Source organism: Patiria miniata, unplaced genomic scaffold (genome assembly GCF_015706575.1).
Source record: "Patiria miniata isolate m_02_andy unplaced genomic scaffold, ASM1570657v1 HiC_scaffold_14, whole genome shotgun sequence".
In the NCBI taxonomy this organism is placed as follows: domain Eukaryota; kingdom Metazoa; phylum Echinodermata; class Asteroidea; order Valvatida; family Asterinidae; genus Patiria; species Patiria miniata.
In genome coordinates, this window is record NW_024037052.1 from 277991 (window position 1) to 297007 (window position 19017).

The 19017-nt window shown below is 40.9% G+C and overlaps 1 protein-coding gene across 1 annotated transcript; it reads left to right on the top strand.

The window, feature by feature from the left end:
* Nucleotides 1-6076: 6076 nt before the first annotated feature.
* LOC119722180 (coiled-coil domain-containing protein 77-like) lies at nt 6077-16964 on the top strand. The gene is made up of 5 exons (XM_038192227.1): nt 6077-6132; nt 7314-7477; nt 13836-13957; nt 16032-16085; nt 16960-16964. Exons 1-5 carry the CDS (start codon nt 6091-6093, stop codon nt 16962-16964), a joined length of 387 nt encoding a protein of 128 aa, XP_038048155.1. The 5' UTR covers nt 6077-6090.
* The last annotated feature ends 2053 nt before the right edge of the window (nt 16965-19017 follow it).

The window sequence follows — 19017 nt, forward strand, 5'->3', positions numbered from 1 at the left end:
AAAATAGCAACTGTGTGTTACTGGCGCTTTCGTTTCCTTAATTAGGCCTAAGTAAGAAAAAAGGAGAAACAACGGAATAGATAAAATGTCAACAGGAGACAAAACACCGTTACATATACAAAATGACGTTTCTCCCGCCACAGAATAAAATATAGGCCTAACATGTTTCAAATAGGTGAGGCAAAAATATCAACAATGTCACCAACCATAGGCCCCCAGTCAGTATAACACACTTTTTAAAACTTCACAGTTGGCATAGTACGGCGCAAGCGAATTCAGTGAGGCAAGAAATATCTTTTTGTAGCGTCGTTGCATGGGGTTACTAGCCTCAGTCAGCAAACAACCAAATCAACTACAAGCTAGAGCTCATCACGCTGGCGTCGCTAGAGGCGGGACCTTAGGGTGTCACCCCCTCCCCTGCCGCCGCCGCCGCGTGGTGAAATCGTCGTCCCGCTGTCCGCGTGCAAGCGGCAAAGTCGTCGGCAAAATATGCCGCGACTAAGAACGCCACCTATTGTTCAATAGTGTCTAAGATCGCGTACTTCGTTCGTACCCCCGCCCTGCAATCAGGACGCTGGGCCACTCTGATGAGCTTCACAGAATCTTGTGAAGGAAGTGGCCTATGACCTATGTATAAAGCATCTTGCTGCAGCTGTTCAAGACCGCAGTCGTACAATGTACGCAAATGCTACCCGAAAACTTTCTATAGAAATGCACACGTTCCATACTGGATGTGATTTCAATTCTGTTTCATTGCGGCCCATGTGGACACAATTTTGAGCGTCGCATAATCCAATCCGACCGTTCGTAATTCGAAACGGAGCCCGGGAAAGTGCCGGGAACAGTTTTACAGAACTTCCTACATTATTACGCATTTTCAACGAAAAACAAACATCTCTAAGCTGGAAAAAAAAAGTAATGAGTCAAATCTTAACGGCTGCGTTTCAAACTTTGCAGAATCCATAGACATATAATATATTATTATATGTCTATGGCAGAATCATGACCGTGATGACGCGCAGATCACAGGTCACGCAAAATCCAACCAATCAGAGTGTGAATTCATCAGAGTATCCTAGCGTCCTGTTTGCAGGGCGGGCCGGGGTACAAGCGAGGTACTTACTTTGAACAGCGCCTCCGATCGTCAGTGGGCCCCCGCCCATTAACCTCTCCCTCTCCATGGGCGTCGCAAAGGGGAGGGAGAAAGGGGGAGGCGCTCGCCCCCCCCCCCCGGAAAACGAAAAAAAGGTGGGAAAAGGGGAGAAAAGAAAGGAAAAAGAGGTGCGAAGCCAGATTGCTATTAATTTGATGGGGGGGGGGGGGTACGGCAATAATGCTCCCCTGCTCACGATCGGCCAAATGGTAAATTGAGATTAAAAAGTTACCGTGAAGACGGATAGTACGGAAGACGGAGAGTGCCACTCAATGGGATAGTACGGAAGACGGAGAGTGCCACTCAATGAGTGTGAATATTTTTTTGTACAGCAGCCGCCACTTATTACGCCGCCAGATAATAAGTGGCGGCCGCCACATAAGTCATAATGCCGCCACATAAGTCATAATGATTTAATTTTTAGTTATTAATTTTATTCACACTTTTTATGTAGCGGCTGCCACTTATTATCTGGCGGCCGCAACATAAAAAAGTGTGAATATAATTTTTTTCTGTACGTGTGTAAATATTTTTTTTGTACAGCGGCCGCCACTTATTATCTGGCGGCCGCCACAAGTGGCGGCCACTGTACAAAAAATATTCACACTCATTGAGTGGCACTATCCGTGTTCTGTAAAAATCAGACAATCCCGCTGATGAACTTCGGTATCATATCCCTCGGACTTAACTCGGTTCTTCGTGGGAGCTTATTCGAGGCCGGCCGAAAGTTGTCCCAATCCTACGGTGAATCATTAAAGGTTTTGCCCTGCGCCGACGTATAAACAACGTATAAACACTGTTAGCCTATACTCAGTATGTTTCCTACGAGTGAAAGTTATTGGAAAACATCACTTGGGTGGGGCATGGGACTCGAACCCACGACTTCGTACTTTCCAGTACGGAGCTTGTGAAATCGGTTGGCTGGTTCTAATCCGATGAACATGTAGCGGCGGTTATGGTACCGCAAATAACTTGACTATTCATGAGATGGAACTTGCGTCGGGGTGATGTAAATCAATAGGTTTTGCCCTTCCCCGACCGGGGCCGTAAGTCCGGACTCCTCATAGGACCGACGCCTCATATGAGGCATACAATTCCGCCTCATAGGTCCGACGCCTCATAAGTTCGACGTCGGAAAAACGAAGCGTACTGAGTGTCGGAGCTTTGAGGTGTCGTCGGAGCCATGATGAGGCGTCGGACCTATGAGGCGTCGGACTTGGGCCTTTATTTGGTTGGGGGATACCATTTTGTCGGTCTTATGAGGCGTTGGACTTATGAGCGGACCCCCCCCCCCCCCCACGACCAGCAGTCCCGCAAGCTCGGTGGTTGATTGGTATTAATTTCGTCTGCACTATTGTAAGCGGGAGGACGCGGGTTTGAGTCCCACCCGAGTGATATTTTCCAACTTTCACTCAGGAAGTAACATACTGATTATACAGTGTTAACACGTCCTCGAAGAGCAACGGACCCTATATTGGTCACCCTGACCCAACCCGTTGTGTTTGGGGTGGGGTGGGGCTAAAATTGTGGATTTTATATTACTTTAGACATCTCGTTTTCACTTGCAAAAAGTGCAATTGGTATTGTAAGTTTTTGTTTTTAGATGCAGGAAAAGGTTTATAATCTACGAACAAAGAGTTATTTTTGTTTGAATAGTTTCTTATGTGTTAGGTCTAACTTGCACCAAAATAATGCGCGGACTAACTGTACTAGCGCGAGTTACCGTAACGAAAATTACCGAAATATATCCGTCTAGATATTTGATTGCTCTATTTTCATTTTAATATTTTGATATGGTAGCATACTACTATAGTGACCTACACCCTAACGATGTAAGGGCATGACTATTAGGACATTTCCAAATGCAATTGTATTTAAATTCATGTTTGATATGCCATAAAACGCCATATCGATAATAATCGTATTGCTAAACCAACAGAAATTAAGGTAGTGTAGTCACTTAACTTTTAGGGATCTTCTGTGAGGAAAAAAACACCCTAAATGCTTTGATTTTATAGAATAACAGCACAGAGTTGCAGAAGACACCGTTATTGTGGCATGGCTGCGCCGTTCCGAACTTGATCTCCATAATTATGGAGATCACTGGTTCCGAAAGACCTGAAAGAACAGCCTGCGAAGAGCGCCCCCTTTGTCCTATCGTCGACAGACAGGAAAAAGTGGCCCCCAGACGACTTGTTTTGCAATCCTTACTTCGCATATCGGCACCTCTCGGCACCTGTCTAAACTTTAATAAGATAAGCGCAAAATTTAAACGGAAGTGCGCCCTAAAGTCACCGGTTAAACATGTCTGCTAAGAACATTTTACCACAGAGCAGGTAGGATAACATTTCCTAAGATTAGAATAAGATGTGTAAATACTTCTGAACCACTTTTTAGAAATGTTAAATTCCACACTTTTAGATGTCTAGTTAGGAAAGAATGTTGCAAGTTACAACCTGACGCCACTTCCGCGATTGTGTAGGCCTATGGAGGAGACTGGCCGACTGGAAATTCGGCGATCGTGTAGTGGAGGGCCCCTGTTTTGTTTTGATCAAATTAGAGTCAAAAATGTTTTTCATTGCTAAAAAAATCACCTTTACAATCAAAAGAAGACTTTTGGGAGTAATTGCAGAATACCCCGCCACTCGGAAATACACCCCTAAAATCACTGGCTACGAGGTTGGAATCACTGCAAAAGAAACAATTCAAGTCCATTGCCAGCTACGCGGATACTGAGTGGGGTAATCCTTACTTTTAGGACCCCGTTCCTATATAGGAAGGGAAAGACTCACCAAAACAGTTGACTAAATGACACTCAAAATTGACATTCTGATACTTCTTGGCACATCTGAACAATTGGCAATGACACCTTCTTGACTTCTAAAGACTGCTTTAGCCTGCAAAAGTCACTTTGGTACTGGACAGACATCTGCAAAAGTCAGTTTTGAACAGAACTCGTAAAAAATAGAGGTGTCCTAAAAGTAAGGATTACCCTGAGTGGGGGTCCATTATTTGAGAATGAAGCAACACAAAATGAATGAGAGTTGCTGAACAAAATTCTAAGTCCAAACCAACCACCCTGTTGGCGGCTACGAGGCTACGGAGTGGGAGTCCCCTTGAATATGCTTGAGAACGAAGCAACACAAAAGGAATGGGAGTTGCTGAAAAAATTCTAAGTCCAAACCAACTACCCTGTTGGTGGCTACGCGGTCACAAAGTGGGAGTGCAATGGACTCCGCCCTGGAGCATGACGCATACTCGGCATAGTACATACAAGTAGCGCTGAGAATGTTTATTGAGGTCAATCAGCCGTGACCTCGTAGCCGGCTACGAGGTGGATAGATCGAGTGGCGGGGTATTCTGCAATTGTGCCGACTTTTGGGTAGACAGTCATATTTGAATGAATGTATTTGGTACTTTTTGGTAGGCTACTCACAAATTTACTCAGACTGGGACCGTCATGACCGTGAGTGCATAAAAACGTGCAAAATTACTACTGACGTTTTTTTACTCACCATTAGGCAGGCTAATTAATGCCCACACAACACATACATTAAAATGATATAGTTGCAAGCATGTCACCTGCGAAATTTGAGACCTTAAATCCAATTTTAAGGCAAGTTTTTGGCAGTTCAAAAACCATGCATCAACGTCAATCCCCATGCTCTGGAAATGTGTGTTTGATTCCCAATGTATTCTGGGTAGGTGTATGGAATGTCAGACAAGTCGACCGTTGAGACAACTCGACTCGGGACAAGTCGGCTGTTGAGACAACTCGACTCGGGACAACTCGACCGTTGAGACAGCTAACGTGCACGGCACGTGCACGGTACGGCCACGCGGTTGACCGGAGATGCGCGCACAGGCCCGGCAAATTCGAACGATGTGCAAGGACAATCATGCTGTGCTATATCGGCTCTGCTCTATTATGTGTCATAACTCCCAAACGGCGATCAGCCGCCGTCAAAATCCCCGGTACTATCCCCTAAACTAGGCCCAAAAACATGCGAGGCGACTTGTCTCAACGGTCGACTTGTCTTTCCATTTATCGCACATACGGTCGAGTTGTCTCAACGGTCGAGTTGTCTCAACGGGTGACTTGTCCCGAGTCGAGTTGTCTCAACGGTCGTCTTGTCTGACCCCCGGTGTATGTAGAGCCTTGCAGCTAACTTGTTTTTTATTCGATGGCCAAATGAACATAGCGCCCTCTGTTAAAAAATGAAACATTTTGCATTCACTCAGATCAACAAGAGGGCGCTGTTTTATCTACACGATAATAATGTTATAGCTGAGGAGTCTTTTTGCACAATGCATTGCAGTACACATCAACGTGATGTCTCACGTATGGATTTCGATAGCCCGACTGCGTCTTGCCGTACAGTACTATCGCAAGCTCTGTAGTACGGCCAGACGCCCAATGCTTCCACAGAGGCTGAATTTTTTTGGCCGCTGATGTAGCGATTTTGCTACAGATTTCGATCGAGATTATCTTTTCATCCAGGACACAAATTTCCAAAGTTAAGGTTCTTAGTCGTAGAGCAACTCATACCTTTTCGAAAAAACGTTCTTTTGTCTCAATATTTTCATCCATCTGGCCAAAAGCCGACTTTTCAGTCATCTTCCACAAATATCGTCCCGAAAATGCTCCCCCTTGCGATTTCAAAATGGCGGCCGCGCTGTAATGTATGCATTATGCGAGTGCGCTTGGGCAAGGTAATGAATATGCATCATAGTTTATGACGTTTGTCGGACACTCGGCGCGGCTGGCCATACAAACACGAGGTCATGAACTAAATAATGCATATTCATTATCTTGCCCAAGCGCGCTCGCATAATGCATACATTACAGCGCGGCCGCCATTTTGAAATCGCATGGGGGAGCATTTTCGGGACGATGTTTGTGGAAGATGATGACTGAAAAGTCGGCTTTTGGCCAGATGGATGAAAATATTGAGACAAAAGAACGTTTTTTCGAAAAGGTATGAGTTGCTCTACGACTAAGAACCTTAACTTTGGAATTTGTGTCCTGGATGAAAAGATAATCTTGATCGAAATCTGTAGCAAAATCGCTACATCAGCGGCCAAAAAAATTCAGTCTCTGTGGAAGCATTGGGCGTCTGGCCGTACTACAGAGCTTGCGATAGTACTGTACGGCCAGACGCAGTCGGGCTAGGATTTCGATAACTCTCTGCAAAATTAGAATTAAAAGCTGAATTTTTGGTGATGCAATGCTCACAACAGCAACTTTGCGAGGCAGAAGTTTGGGGGATTATTGAAGAAACTGTAGTGAGTAAGAAGCTTGCAAATTTGATTCACACTGGTTTTATTATGCAGCACAAACTTTTGCACGATATGGATACCTTAAGTTTTGGGACTCTCATACATGTACACAGTATTGAGAGTCCCAAATTTTGGACTAAAATTTACTGTGCTGTTTGGGCCTTGCGATTCAGCGCGCCATGCATGCTCAGACTCATGGTACATGATCGCACGGTACATTGCGTGGTGATTGCCATCTTTATTTTTGGGAAGCTTGTTGTCGCCGTTCTGTCATCATCATTTTACCCCCAAATTTCCCTTAAAAAATCAAAAGCCTGCCCTCTATCTATGACATTACTTCTGGAATCAGCCTCCGCTTCTTTACATTCTTTACATACTGAGTAACCTACATGTACACAAACTAAATAGGTCAAGTTTGTCCCAACTCTGCCAAAAATGACCCACAAAAATTCCCCGTTTTGCTCTGACACATATCCAAGACGACAGCAATCTATCAATCAGTCAAGACCCCGTACATGTAGTTGCATGGGTAATGTTGTCCCTGGTCTTTATAGTATCTTTTCCCCTTAGATGTTAGAAAATGGGTTTTTTTAAACCAATTTCAAGACCAGGTTTTACAGTGACATCATTTGTTACTTTTTGTAAAAGTGTTATTGGATTAAGGAAGTAAAGGGAAATATAAGATTTCAAATAAACACTTTGAATAATAGTCCAATGTTTTCAATCACAATACTGTTTTTTTTTTCAAATTTCTCTGGTTATTATTATGTCAGTGTGTGTACATGTACAAATTACCACTACTCCAATGGAACAACTCATAAACTTGCAAATCATAGTCACATGTAGCACAACAATACTTGTCCCTTTCTTTGTTGTTTAGCATAAGCTTGAATGGGAGTTACGCCAACGTGAGGAAGAAATCGCTGAGCTCCAGAAGGCCCTGAGTGACATGCAGGTTTATCTCTTCCAGGAGAGAGATCATGTCTTAAGGCTCTTTGCTGAAAATGACCGCCTGAAGATACAAGAACTGGAAGATAGAAAAAGGTGCGTGGGATTGTCTGATGAAGATGTTTTAAGTCTTGACTAAGGCTCTCAGCTAATGTTCTGCACTGCATGGATCATAGTGATTAGCTGATCTGGATTAGTGTGTTGAGCTTGTCACGGGTGTTGGTCACTTTGCTGAATTACCACTTCGCCGAATAACCACTTAGCCAAATGGCATCAGGTCAACTCGGACCCAAACCAAGTCGGACCCATGCCAAGTTGGACCCACGCCAACTCGGACCCACTACCAACTCGGACCCACTACCAACTCGGACCCAAGACCAACTCGGACCCACTACCAACTCGGACCCAAGCACGACCAACTCAGACCCAACAATGACTTAATCATTAGTTTCAGAGATTATATTTATACATGTAGGTCATCTTAATAGTGCTTATATAGTGAAGATATTCGGTAATTATATTGGTCAGAATGGGGCTTTTAGTTTTGTTGTTTGATTATACTACATTGATTTTGCACTCTTATTACTCATTCACATGAAGAAATGGATATGTGCAATGTTTTCCTTTTTCATCTGCTTTTTGTGGGTGTGTGCCAAATAATCAGTGTTGTAGGTCTCGAGACCGGTCTCGAGACCACTTTTTGCTGGTCTTGGTCTCGGTCTCGGAAGCTGTGGTCTCGGTCTTGGTCTCGGTCTTGGTCCCCTTTAGCCCCATAAATGTGGCCTATTTACTGGACTGCCTCCGTAAACATAGGCCACACATCCACATGTACAAAAATCGTGTCGACGGAGCCAAATTTTGATTTTCACATTTAGGCTTAGTTTGTAGGGTTTTTTTGCTTTAGAAGTATACTCACCTTCTTTATAGGCTAATCAGAAAGTGCTGCCTTTTTCAGATGTATATTTTTCGTGAAATTTCCAGATTCATTTTTACACGTTTGTGTATCAAAATTTCAAAATGAAATTTCACAAAAATTAGACATCTGAAAAAGGCAGCACTTTCTGATTAGCCTGTAAAGAGGGTGAGTATGCTTCTAAAGCAAAAAAAACCTACAAACTAAGCCTAAATGTGAAAATCAAGATTTTTGTACATGTGGATGTGTGGCCTATGTTTACGGAGGCAGTCCAGTAAATAGGCCACATTTATGGGGCTAGGTCCCCTTTGGTCTCGATATTTTGGCTCGTCTCGGGTTGAGACCGGCAATATGTAGCTTTTACAGCTTGATCGATTACTTTTTGTTTACTTCGTTCAGTACAATTAATAGTTAAAACATTTGCTAGCCCGTAGATCAAGCTTGTTATATATCGCGGTCGGTTTGGACTTGACAGCACGTTGGAAAGTCTCCAAAGTACATGTAAAGCTGCAGCAGTTCCAGTCACTGAACGATTTGGAACAAGTTCGGCATTTATCTGTTGAGTCGGGCACATAAAGCAAAGTATAAACTTCTAACAATTTATACAATAAGGGTCAACCATTTTTGGGGATTGTGTAGTTTAGCCCACCCCTGTGGGCGTAATCACTTGCATTTTGTATTCTGATAATAAATGAGGTGCTTCAAATTAGTTATATATTTTCGACCCCACACAATGATCTCTTTAATTTGGGACAGTATTTTGAAGAAAAAGTAAATATTTCAACCTGATTTTCCAGCATTGAACTCACACACTCTTACCAGTTACCACTCACTGTTGCCATGAGAGTGTATGATGAGACCCCATTTTCTGGCTGCTCAGTTTGAAGTACCCCATTATTCCTCAAAAATTAAAATCCCGTTCAGAAAAAAATTAAAAATCCATATCTGGCACATACTGGCTACCACCTCACAACTTGTGGGTCTACATGTACAAGTCCACATTCTATGACAGAAATTTAAAAATTGATTCAACATTTTCTAGCTCCCATTTTTTAAAATCAAGTACATGTACACAAGTCTTGTTAGAAGTTAAGTCCTATATTTATTTAAGGAAAAAAAGAGGCACAATGTAAAATTAAAATTGCATCTTTAAATATCCGTTAGAAGTCATAGCTGAAACCAAGGGGTGACTGTGGAGTTTAGGATCCGAGTTCCTATAACAGATGAAACATCTACCTTTAACTTTTACTTTTGTCAAGATTGGGTGCAGCCCATTATATTTCTTAAGTATAACTACTTTTTGCTCAAGTAACGTGTCATGTATCAATTTGTCAACACTGCCACTGGTCAAAATTTTGGTCTGTAATCTTTGTGAATAGAAAGGTTACAAGTTTCAACTATAATAACGTGTCTTGTTTTTTTATTTCGACTATTGTTATTTATTATCAGCGGTCTTGGTCTCGGTCTCGGTCTCGGACCATATTGGTCTCCGCCTTGAAGGGGCTGGTCTCGGTCTCGGTCTCGGACTATGCGGTCTCAACTACAACCCTGCAAATAATATAAACCAAATTAAATCACACTCAATGAAGGATTTCAATATGTCACAAAAATGTTGTTCAGTGAGGAAGTTATTAATTTGAAATACATGTAGACCTTTCATTTCATGTAATTGTTAGTTTGTTTAATTTTTTTTTTTTTTTACGAATCTGTTTAACTTTTTATACTTTTTTGATTAACTTTTTTCCCCCATGGAACATCATAGTCGAACATACAGACAGCTAATGTACCTGTAAGGCCTTGAAGGATAATCTTCCCAGAGCTCCAATACTCCTTTTTGATGATTGACATTTCATAATTGTAGGGTATTTAATAAGTTGATCTTTTTTTTAGTTCACATGCTGGCTTTGAGTTTTGTGGGTTTTTTAACGAATCTGTGTAACTTACTTTTTTGATTAACCTTTTTTGTTCAATATGGAACCTTCGTTTTTCTTGCAGTGTATGCAATGGTGTTTATGTGGGTTTTTTTGTTAAATACATATACAAATGTACATGTAGAAATTAGAATAGACTTTGTTTTATACTTTATTTATTTTATTGAATGACTTATAATGTTTACTTATATTTATTGAATTAATCGTGTCATGTTTGAAAGTGTTTATGTTTCAATGTCATACTTTCCAATTTTATTTTTCTATGAAGATCTGTTTTGAATTTATGTGGTTTGAATTAAAAATGAAATGAATTGCTGTTAAATTGAGCAAGATGGCGTGAACGATGTCAAATATGAAAATGAATAATTGGTTAAACTTTAATTTTAAATTTTACTTTTGGTTAAAGCGCAATATGTTTCAATGGAAACAAATAATAAAAATAAATAATTAATTACACTTTTAAAGCGCATTTCAAAAAAGCATTTCAATGCGCTTTACGACGACAAACTGCTGCAATACAGATATTTTACCTGACAACTACAATGAAAATTTATACTTAAAAGCATCACTGTATTAACAGATGATAAGTGGACAAACTTTATGAAATTGTCAAATAATTGTAAAAGTCCGAGTTGGTCATGCATGGGTCTGAGTTGGTAGTGGGTCCGAGTTGGTTGTGGATCCGAGTTGGTAGTGGGTCCGATTGAGTTGGCGTGGGTCCGAGTTGGTAGTGGGTCCGAGTTGGCCTGGGTCCGAGTTGGCTTGGGTCCGACTTGGTTTGGGTCCGAGTTGGATCGAAACCAGCCAAATTACCACTTAGCCAAATTACTGCTTTGCCCAATTACCACTTCGCCGAAAGTATTTGCTAACACATTATGCTCGCATGCACAAACTCATGGTAATTATAACAGCTGACTGGTACTTAATATTAAGTGGTTTTCATACTTGTTGTGTCTTCTATTACTAGGTTTATGTGACATTGTCCTCTCAATTCACTTTGAAAGTGCAGAAGTGGAATTTATAAAATATATTAATCATTGACTGTCCGTACACGGTGACCATGTTTTTGGTCGCACACAGTTAATTCTGAAACTTTTTTTTTTTCTTTTTAAATCTTCATCCCCTTCAGTACTGTTTCAAGTTGACTATAGAATGAAAAAAGTTGAATCTCATATGGGTTTGGATAGGAAGGGGTAAAACAACCCCAAGTTTTTCATGTAGCTCGTTTTTATGGCTCCATACATACATGTACGTGTCTGTAGGCATTTCTTTATGGTGTAAATCAAGGACACACACATGCAACATCATCAGTGAATTGTAAATGGAAGACGAGTTTGATTAGAAAACGTGTACTAAACCAATGAGAGCAGATGCAAAAATGTTCAGAGTATAAACAAAGGAAAGGGAAGAGAAACATTAGAAAATCCTTGATTTACACCATAACAAACTTGTTAGTACGTGCGTTTGCGTGCAATTCGGCGAAGTGGTCATTCAGCGAAGTGGTAATTCGACGGAGTGGCAAGTAGGCGAAGTGGTTATTCGGTGAAGTAGCAAATCGTTGAAGTGGTTGTCGACAAAGAGGTTGGTTGGCAAAGCGACTGCAAAAACCTTGTCACAATAGCAGTGCTACTGCCTGTCCTGAGGCTGAATTGAATCCATGTACATGTACCTGTAATCTGTATGTTGTGCAGATGGATGGTGACTGTTTATACTTAAAAACATCACTGTATTAACAGATGATAAGTGGACAAACTTTATGAAATTGTCAAATAATTGTAAACGCTGTCAAATGATTGTAAAAGATGAGTCCGAGTTGGTCATGCATGGGTCCGAGTTGGTAGTGGGTCCGAGTTGGTTGTGGATCCGAGTTGGTAGTGGTGTCCGATTGAGTTGGCGTGGGTCCGAGTTGGTAGTGGGTCCGAGTTGGCCTGGGTCCGAGTTGGCTTGGGTCCGACTTGGTTTGGGTCCGAGTTGGATCGAAACCAGCCAAATTACCACTTAGCCAAATTACTGCTTTGCCCAATTACCACTTCGCCGAAAGTATTTGCTAACACATTATGCTCGCATGCACAAACTCATGGTAATTATAACAGCTGACTGGTACTTAATATTAAGTGGTTTTCATACTTGTTGTGTCTTCTTTTACTAGGTTTATGTGACATTGTCCTCTCAATTCACTTTGAAAGTGAAGAAGTGGAATTTATAAAATATATTAATCATTGACTGTCCGTACACGGTGACCATGTTTTTGGTCGCACACAGTTAATTCTCAGAAACTTTTTTTTTTTTTCTTTTTAAATCTTCATCCCCTTCAGTACTGTTTCAAGTTGACTATAGAATGAAAAAAGTTGAATCTCATATGGGTTTGGATAGGAAGGGGTAAAACAACCCCAAGTTTTTCATGTAACTCATTTTTATGGCTCCATACATACATGTACGTGTCTGTAGGCATTTCTTTATGGTGTAAATCAAGGACACACACATGCAACGTCATCAATGAATTGTAAATGGAAGACGAGTTCGATTAGAAAACGTGTACTAAACCAATGAGAGCAGATGCAAAAATGTTCAGAGTATAAACAAAGGAAAGGGAAGAGAAACATTAGAAAATCCTTGATTTACACCATAACAAACTTGTTAGTACGTGCGTTTGCGTGCAGCGAAGTGGTAATTCGACGGAGTGGCAAGTAGGCGAAGTGGTTATTCGGTGAAGTAGCAAATCGTTGAAGTGGTTGTCGACAAAGAGGTTGGTTGGCAAAGCGACTGCAAAAACCTTGTCACAATAGCAGTGCTACTGCCTGTCCTGAGGCTGAATTGAATCCATGTACATGTATATATACATTGTACCTGTAATCTGTATGTTGTGCAGATGGATGGTGACTGTTGGGGAGGATTCTTTGATTGGCAATGACGGACTGACAACCTTGCGGGCAGAGTACAGGTCATTGTTTGCAGGGCTGGGTAGAGCTTCAAGTTCTCTCTAGGTGTGCTTCACAAAACAGGTCTCTATTAATGTTGTGCATTTTTCCAATAATTTAGTCTTTGAATATTGGAACTTGAATTTGAACAAAAAAATCATCCAATGACATTGAAATAATTTGGAATGTATCGATATAGATTTTGAGCTAGCTGACAACCTGGCATTTGGCAGATATTGAAGATCCACATTAGGGCTTACATTCCTCATGAAAACTCTCAAACCATCTGCGTAAAGTGTGGCGTTTGACTAAACAAATCAAATCTCTCAACTTAAACTCATAAAATCACATCATGGACGTTTTTTTGTCATTGCTCACATTAAAAAAACAATTCAATTTGATAAAATGCTATTCGGATATTCGGTGGATGATCAAATATTTGGATATTCGGTATATTTTGCACAACCCTTGTCTAGACTAAGCAATTGCAATTTGTTCCACACTAGTGCAAAAGTATGTTTAGAGATGATGCATTCATGAACATGTATGAATGTTGGTGCTGCTTTAATACCCCACATGTACAATCAGTTACACGTATAATGTGATATGGAAGTAAACAAACCCTGTTAGTTTGGATTTACCAAAGGTGTACTAACTTGAACTTTTCCAATGATTTGATTTGTACTTGACAGAATCCAGCATCTGTTATCATTATCAAGCCCATCAGGTCCTGAAGTGACATACTTCCACAAAGAACCATCAACGCGGGCAATTGTCACACAGAAACACCCACAAAAGAGACATCCACATGCAGGTCAGTGTGTAACACCGCACTGGCAACTCTACCAACGGGGCTGCAGACTCATATTTGTCAATGTCCTTGGCCAAAATTTGTTAATCAATTCCCTCGCCCATCCATGGGCAATTCTACAGAATTATAAACCTGAATGCCAACAATTCTTAATGGCCAAAATGCCACAAAAGAAATATACATATCAATTTGAAGCATATTATCTGTATTTTATTGACATGTAGTTTATTTAAAAGGGAAGATACAACATCATTGCAAACATCAAAAAACGAAATGATCAAATTATGACGAAATATATTACTGGACTGTCAGTGAATGACAGTCTAAAGCATCCTGTAAAATCGTGGCTCCTGGTGTGCTGACATTTTCAAGAAACCTTGTATTATTCATACACTGGTCGGCCGAACATCGTTGGAGAAAACTGGCTTTTTTCAAAAACTGCTCCTAACTTTTCATATTTAGTCATTCCGCATTTTCTTTGCAATCAATTACGCATCTGTGTAGGGGTACAAGCCTGCTAGACTGATTCTCTGACCTAACTTCCTCAAAGTGTACAAAGTGCTACGTCTCATCTTACGTCTCATGTCACCAGACCACAAGAACATGGTTGGATTTCTTAGATTTTCTGGCATTTCCGAACCCAAAACGTGAAATAGGTCAGTTTAAAGGGAAGATACAACATTGGCAAATATTACAAAACGATATGAACAAAGTATCACTAAATACCTTAGTGGATTGTTAGGGAATGACAGCCTAAAGCATCCTGTAAAATCGTGGCTCCTGGTGTGCTGACATTTTTTAAAAAAAATGGTATTTTTCCAACGCTGGTCGGCCGACCAGCAATGGAGAAAACTGTTTTTTTTTTTTAAAACTACTCCTAATTTTTCATAATTAGTTATTCTGTGTTTTCTGTGCAATTGATTACACACCTTTGAAGGGGTACAAGCCTACTAGACTGCCTCTCTGATCTTACAATCCCCCAAAGTCTATAAATTCTCCGTTTCATCTTAAATGGGGTCTGTGAACCAGACTACAAGAACATGAATGGTTTTCTTGGTTTTTCCAACATCTACAAGCCCAAAACGTGAAACAAGTCATTTTAACAATATTTGCTAAAACATACTAATCCTCCAAATCCATTTATTTCTGATTATTGCAGCAAAAGCAAATGTTGTACATGCCCTTTAACAATATTTTTTATAGCACACTAATCCCCCAGATGCACTTATTTTGAACATTGCAGCAAAAGCAAATGTTGTACATTCCCTAACAAGTTCAACAGTTTGGCTGTTACTTGTCAATGGAAAATCAATTGATGACAATACAAAAAATTGATTTGTCTGAGTACGTCCGGTGTTTTGAGCCAATTTCTACTACAGCAACAAAGTTGGATGAATAATTTCTTCTTTGACTCATCAAAGTAACTAGTGACTAACTGATATGTTTTATCAGAATTAAAATCTACCCCGTGATTATAACTACAATTACATACACTGTTGAATTGCCCAAAATGTACGTCTGACACTGCGGAACTGCCCCCATTTAAACATTATTAAGAGTAAACCTAGTCAAGTTCCCTTGTATTGGGTATTTTAAGTGTCAACAGTTCTTCAAGTTGTCCTAAATGTCTCATCCTTTTCCAAACAAGCAAACAACTCAAGGAATGCCATGGATAAGCCAGTTCGGTATTTCAACTGCTTATGTGCACAACGATATGGGTCACCGGTCATTCGGGATAGTAGAACGATCAAAGGCGCATGAATGCGGGTGCGCGACGCTTGTGTGTAAATTACCACCAGAGTGGTCGTGCGCGTAACATCGCCTAACATCGTGTCAGCAATGTTATCCCAAATGACCTCAGGTCATTGAAATACAGAACTGGTTTATTACAATGAATTACAGTCGGGCATTAGAAGACTTTTGACCCAACTTTGAACATTGCATTTTATTCTGGCAAACAATTATATATCTGCACACACTGTCCATCAGATTTCAAAGGTATATGAAGGTGTAACCTGTAATTTCCAAGACGTCTCATGTTTTCTTCTTACTTGCCTGTCTGGTTTTTTTTTTCCAGAGGGTGAAATATTGGGGTTTAAAAGCCAGAGTGCCAAGCAGACCACAGAACAACAGAACACGGAGGAATGCACAACACAGAGTTACTGCTAACACAAAAGGTAGGTAGAGATTACATACCGGTATGGTTGAGGCAAAGGGTGGTTGATAAAACATTGCAAAGCCAACACTCCTCAGATCTCATACCAACCATATCAGGCCCATTTTTAGTATTTGTGGGTCAGATAAACTAGTGGATCATAGTATTAATACAATGTATGTCAAATCAGGTTTTGCCCTTCATTGATGTATAAACACTGAATACTCAGTGTGTTACCTCCTGAGTAAAAGTTGGAAAAAATCACTCTGTTGGGACTCGAACCCACAACCTCCTGCTTTCTAGTGCAGATGTTTTACCACTTGACCACTGAGCTAATGGGATCGGTTGGCTGGCTCGAATCTGATGTATTGGTACATGGCAGCGGGCATCGCATTAACTATTTATAAGGTCTATGGGATTTTAATTTTTTTTAAGCATTAATATGGTTAAGGTTTGTGACTCATGATCAGAGGGTCAGGGGTCCGAATCTAGTTGCCGGTTATATGTGTGTCCTTGGGCAAGCCACTTCACCCCCACTTGCCTCTCTCCACCCAGGAGTATAAATAGGTACCGATATTAGCTGGGAAGTAACCTGCAATGGACTGGCATCCTATCCAGGGGGGATAAAAAAATATCCTCGGTCGTTTCATGCCTTTGAAACCGGAGATGTATTGGCTAATGACAGACTTTACTTACTTTCATAGTATTAATAGTAAATATATATATCTGTTGCAGCTTTTGGTAGGTGTGTTGATAATTCCTTGATCAGCTGATGAAATTACCTGTAGTTACTCCCCTGAGAAGTGAGTTTGGCAAAAAAGCCGCCTCATCATACCATGAACTTTCCAAGATTAGTTACATACGTTATCCCAGTAAAGTTGCTTCAATCACGATAATTGATCAGATCATCTCCAAAATGGTGGTTTCTTTTGTCCGAGTCTGTACCAGCAGGTTGATCCTGTTACCATCCATCAATATTTTCCAATCCTCATTTCAGTCCAACAGCGCCCAGCCCAAAGCTGTCTATCCTGATTCAGACCAGCAGCAGGCAGAGCCAGAGAGTCTGTTGCTACAGATTGAAGCTCTACAATCTCAGATGAAGGAACAAGCTGAGCTATCTAGAGAGCGGACGGAAGCCTTGCTGGAGGATCGTAGGGTCAGGATGGAAGAGATGCAGACTGTGATTGAGAGAGATCGCTCCAAGATTCACTCCCTCAATGAAAAGTAGGAACTCCCTTCATTGATTCCTTATAATCTTAAATGAACTTGACAAAGGTGCCCAGTGGCATAGCTAATGATAGGGGAGGAGGATGAGGGGCATGGACCCCTCTGCTCAAAGACTGCCTCCTACTAGAAACTGAGGTCCCTTTAGGGCCCTCCAGCAACTTGGACCCCAGTTACATCCTTGAAGGTACCAATAAAGATAAATGCACATGTGTGCAGTTTGGACAACGGGCAGGGGTTTCAAATAGATTATATTACCTGGTGTTTGTGTTGTTGCATGAATTGGCAAAACATTTCTAAATATGTGGAGTGCCCTGGCCTCATGGTCTGGAGCATTGAACTCGTTGTCTGTGGGTAATTCTACAGGTTGTGGGTTCGAGTCCAGCCTGGGGTTATGGTGCATGTTCCCTTTGGCAAGACACTTTGTCACTCATTGCTTCGCCCCACCCAGGAGTAAATGGGTACCTGTGAGAACAGAGATCGCAATTGTGATTGATTTTAGCTACCTTGCGTCGAAATGACTACACCGAGCTGTATGGGCTTTATTCAGGAGTCGACTATATTAAATTGAAAGCGAGGTAAAATCTTCATATTTGGAACTTGCAAAGAGAAATTAAAGCAGTGACATAAAATTAATTACAAATTAATACCAGTCTGCTTTAATGAAAATTTAAATTTGTTGTTAAACATACCCTAATGTTTTTAAGCCACATTTAAAATAAAAATTGAAAGTGAGGCTAGAATGCAAAAATAGTCTGGCACCATCCTATTCAATAGTTTATAAAATACTGTCAGGGAACATGACTAAAATGACTTCCTCGTGAATAAAAATCCATATTCCACAGGAAGCTGAGATTGTATTTGCAATGTTTCATTGGCCCAATGATCAGGGGTAATAATAATGTAAAGCACTTTGATCTTAGTTATTTTAGAAACCACAGTCTTTCCACACTAGTATATTGGCAACACATCTTGCCAAAATAACATGGAGGCATATGCAGTGTGTGCTTGCTGAAATTACATGAGTCAATTGACTAATAAAACCAAATTAGGTTTTGTCCATCACCGATGTATAAACACTGTATTCTCAGTGTGTTTCCTCCCGAGTGAAAGTTGGAAAAAAATCACTCCGGTGGGACTCGAACCCACGACCTCCTGCTTTCTATTGCAGATGTCTTACCATCTTATGAATAGTTAATGTAGTACCCGCTGCTATGTACATCAGATTCGAACCAGCCAACTGATCCCGTTAGCTCGGTGGTCAAGTGGTAAGACATCTGCACTAGAAAGCAGGAGGTCATGGGTTCGACCGGAGTGATTTTTTTCAACTTTAGGGAATGACAGCCTAAAGCATCCTGTAAAATCGTGGCTCCTGGTGTGCTGACATTTTTTAAAAAAAATGGTATTTTTCCAACGCTGGTCGGCCGACCAGCAATGTCTGGTTTTTTTTTTCCAGAGGGTGAAATATTGGGTTTAAAAGCCGAAGTGCCAAGCAGACCACAGAACAACAGAACACGGAGGAATGCACAACACAGAGTTACTGCTAACACAAAAGGTAGGTAGAGATTACATACCGGTATGGTTGAGGCAAAGGGTGGTTGATAAAACATTGCAAAGCCAACACTCCTCAGATCTCATACCAACCATATCAGGCCCATTTTTAGTATTTGTTGGTCAGATAAAC

Coding starts and splice junctions, on each gene's coding strand:
- LOC119722180 (XM_038192227.1), top strand. CDS start 6,091: ATGGATGAAAATATTGAGACAAAAGAACGTTTTTTCGAAAAG. Junction 6,133..7,313: donor AAGAACGTTTTTTCGAAAAG/GTATGAGTTGCT, acceptor TTTGTTGTTTAG/CATAAGCTTGAATGGGAGTT. Junction 13,958..16,031: donor AAAGAGACATCCACATGCAG/GTCAGTGTGTAA, acceptor TTTTTTTTCCAG/AGGGTGAAATATTGGGGTTT.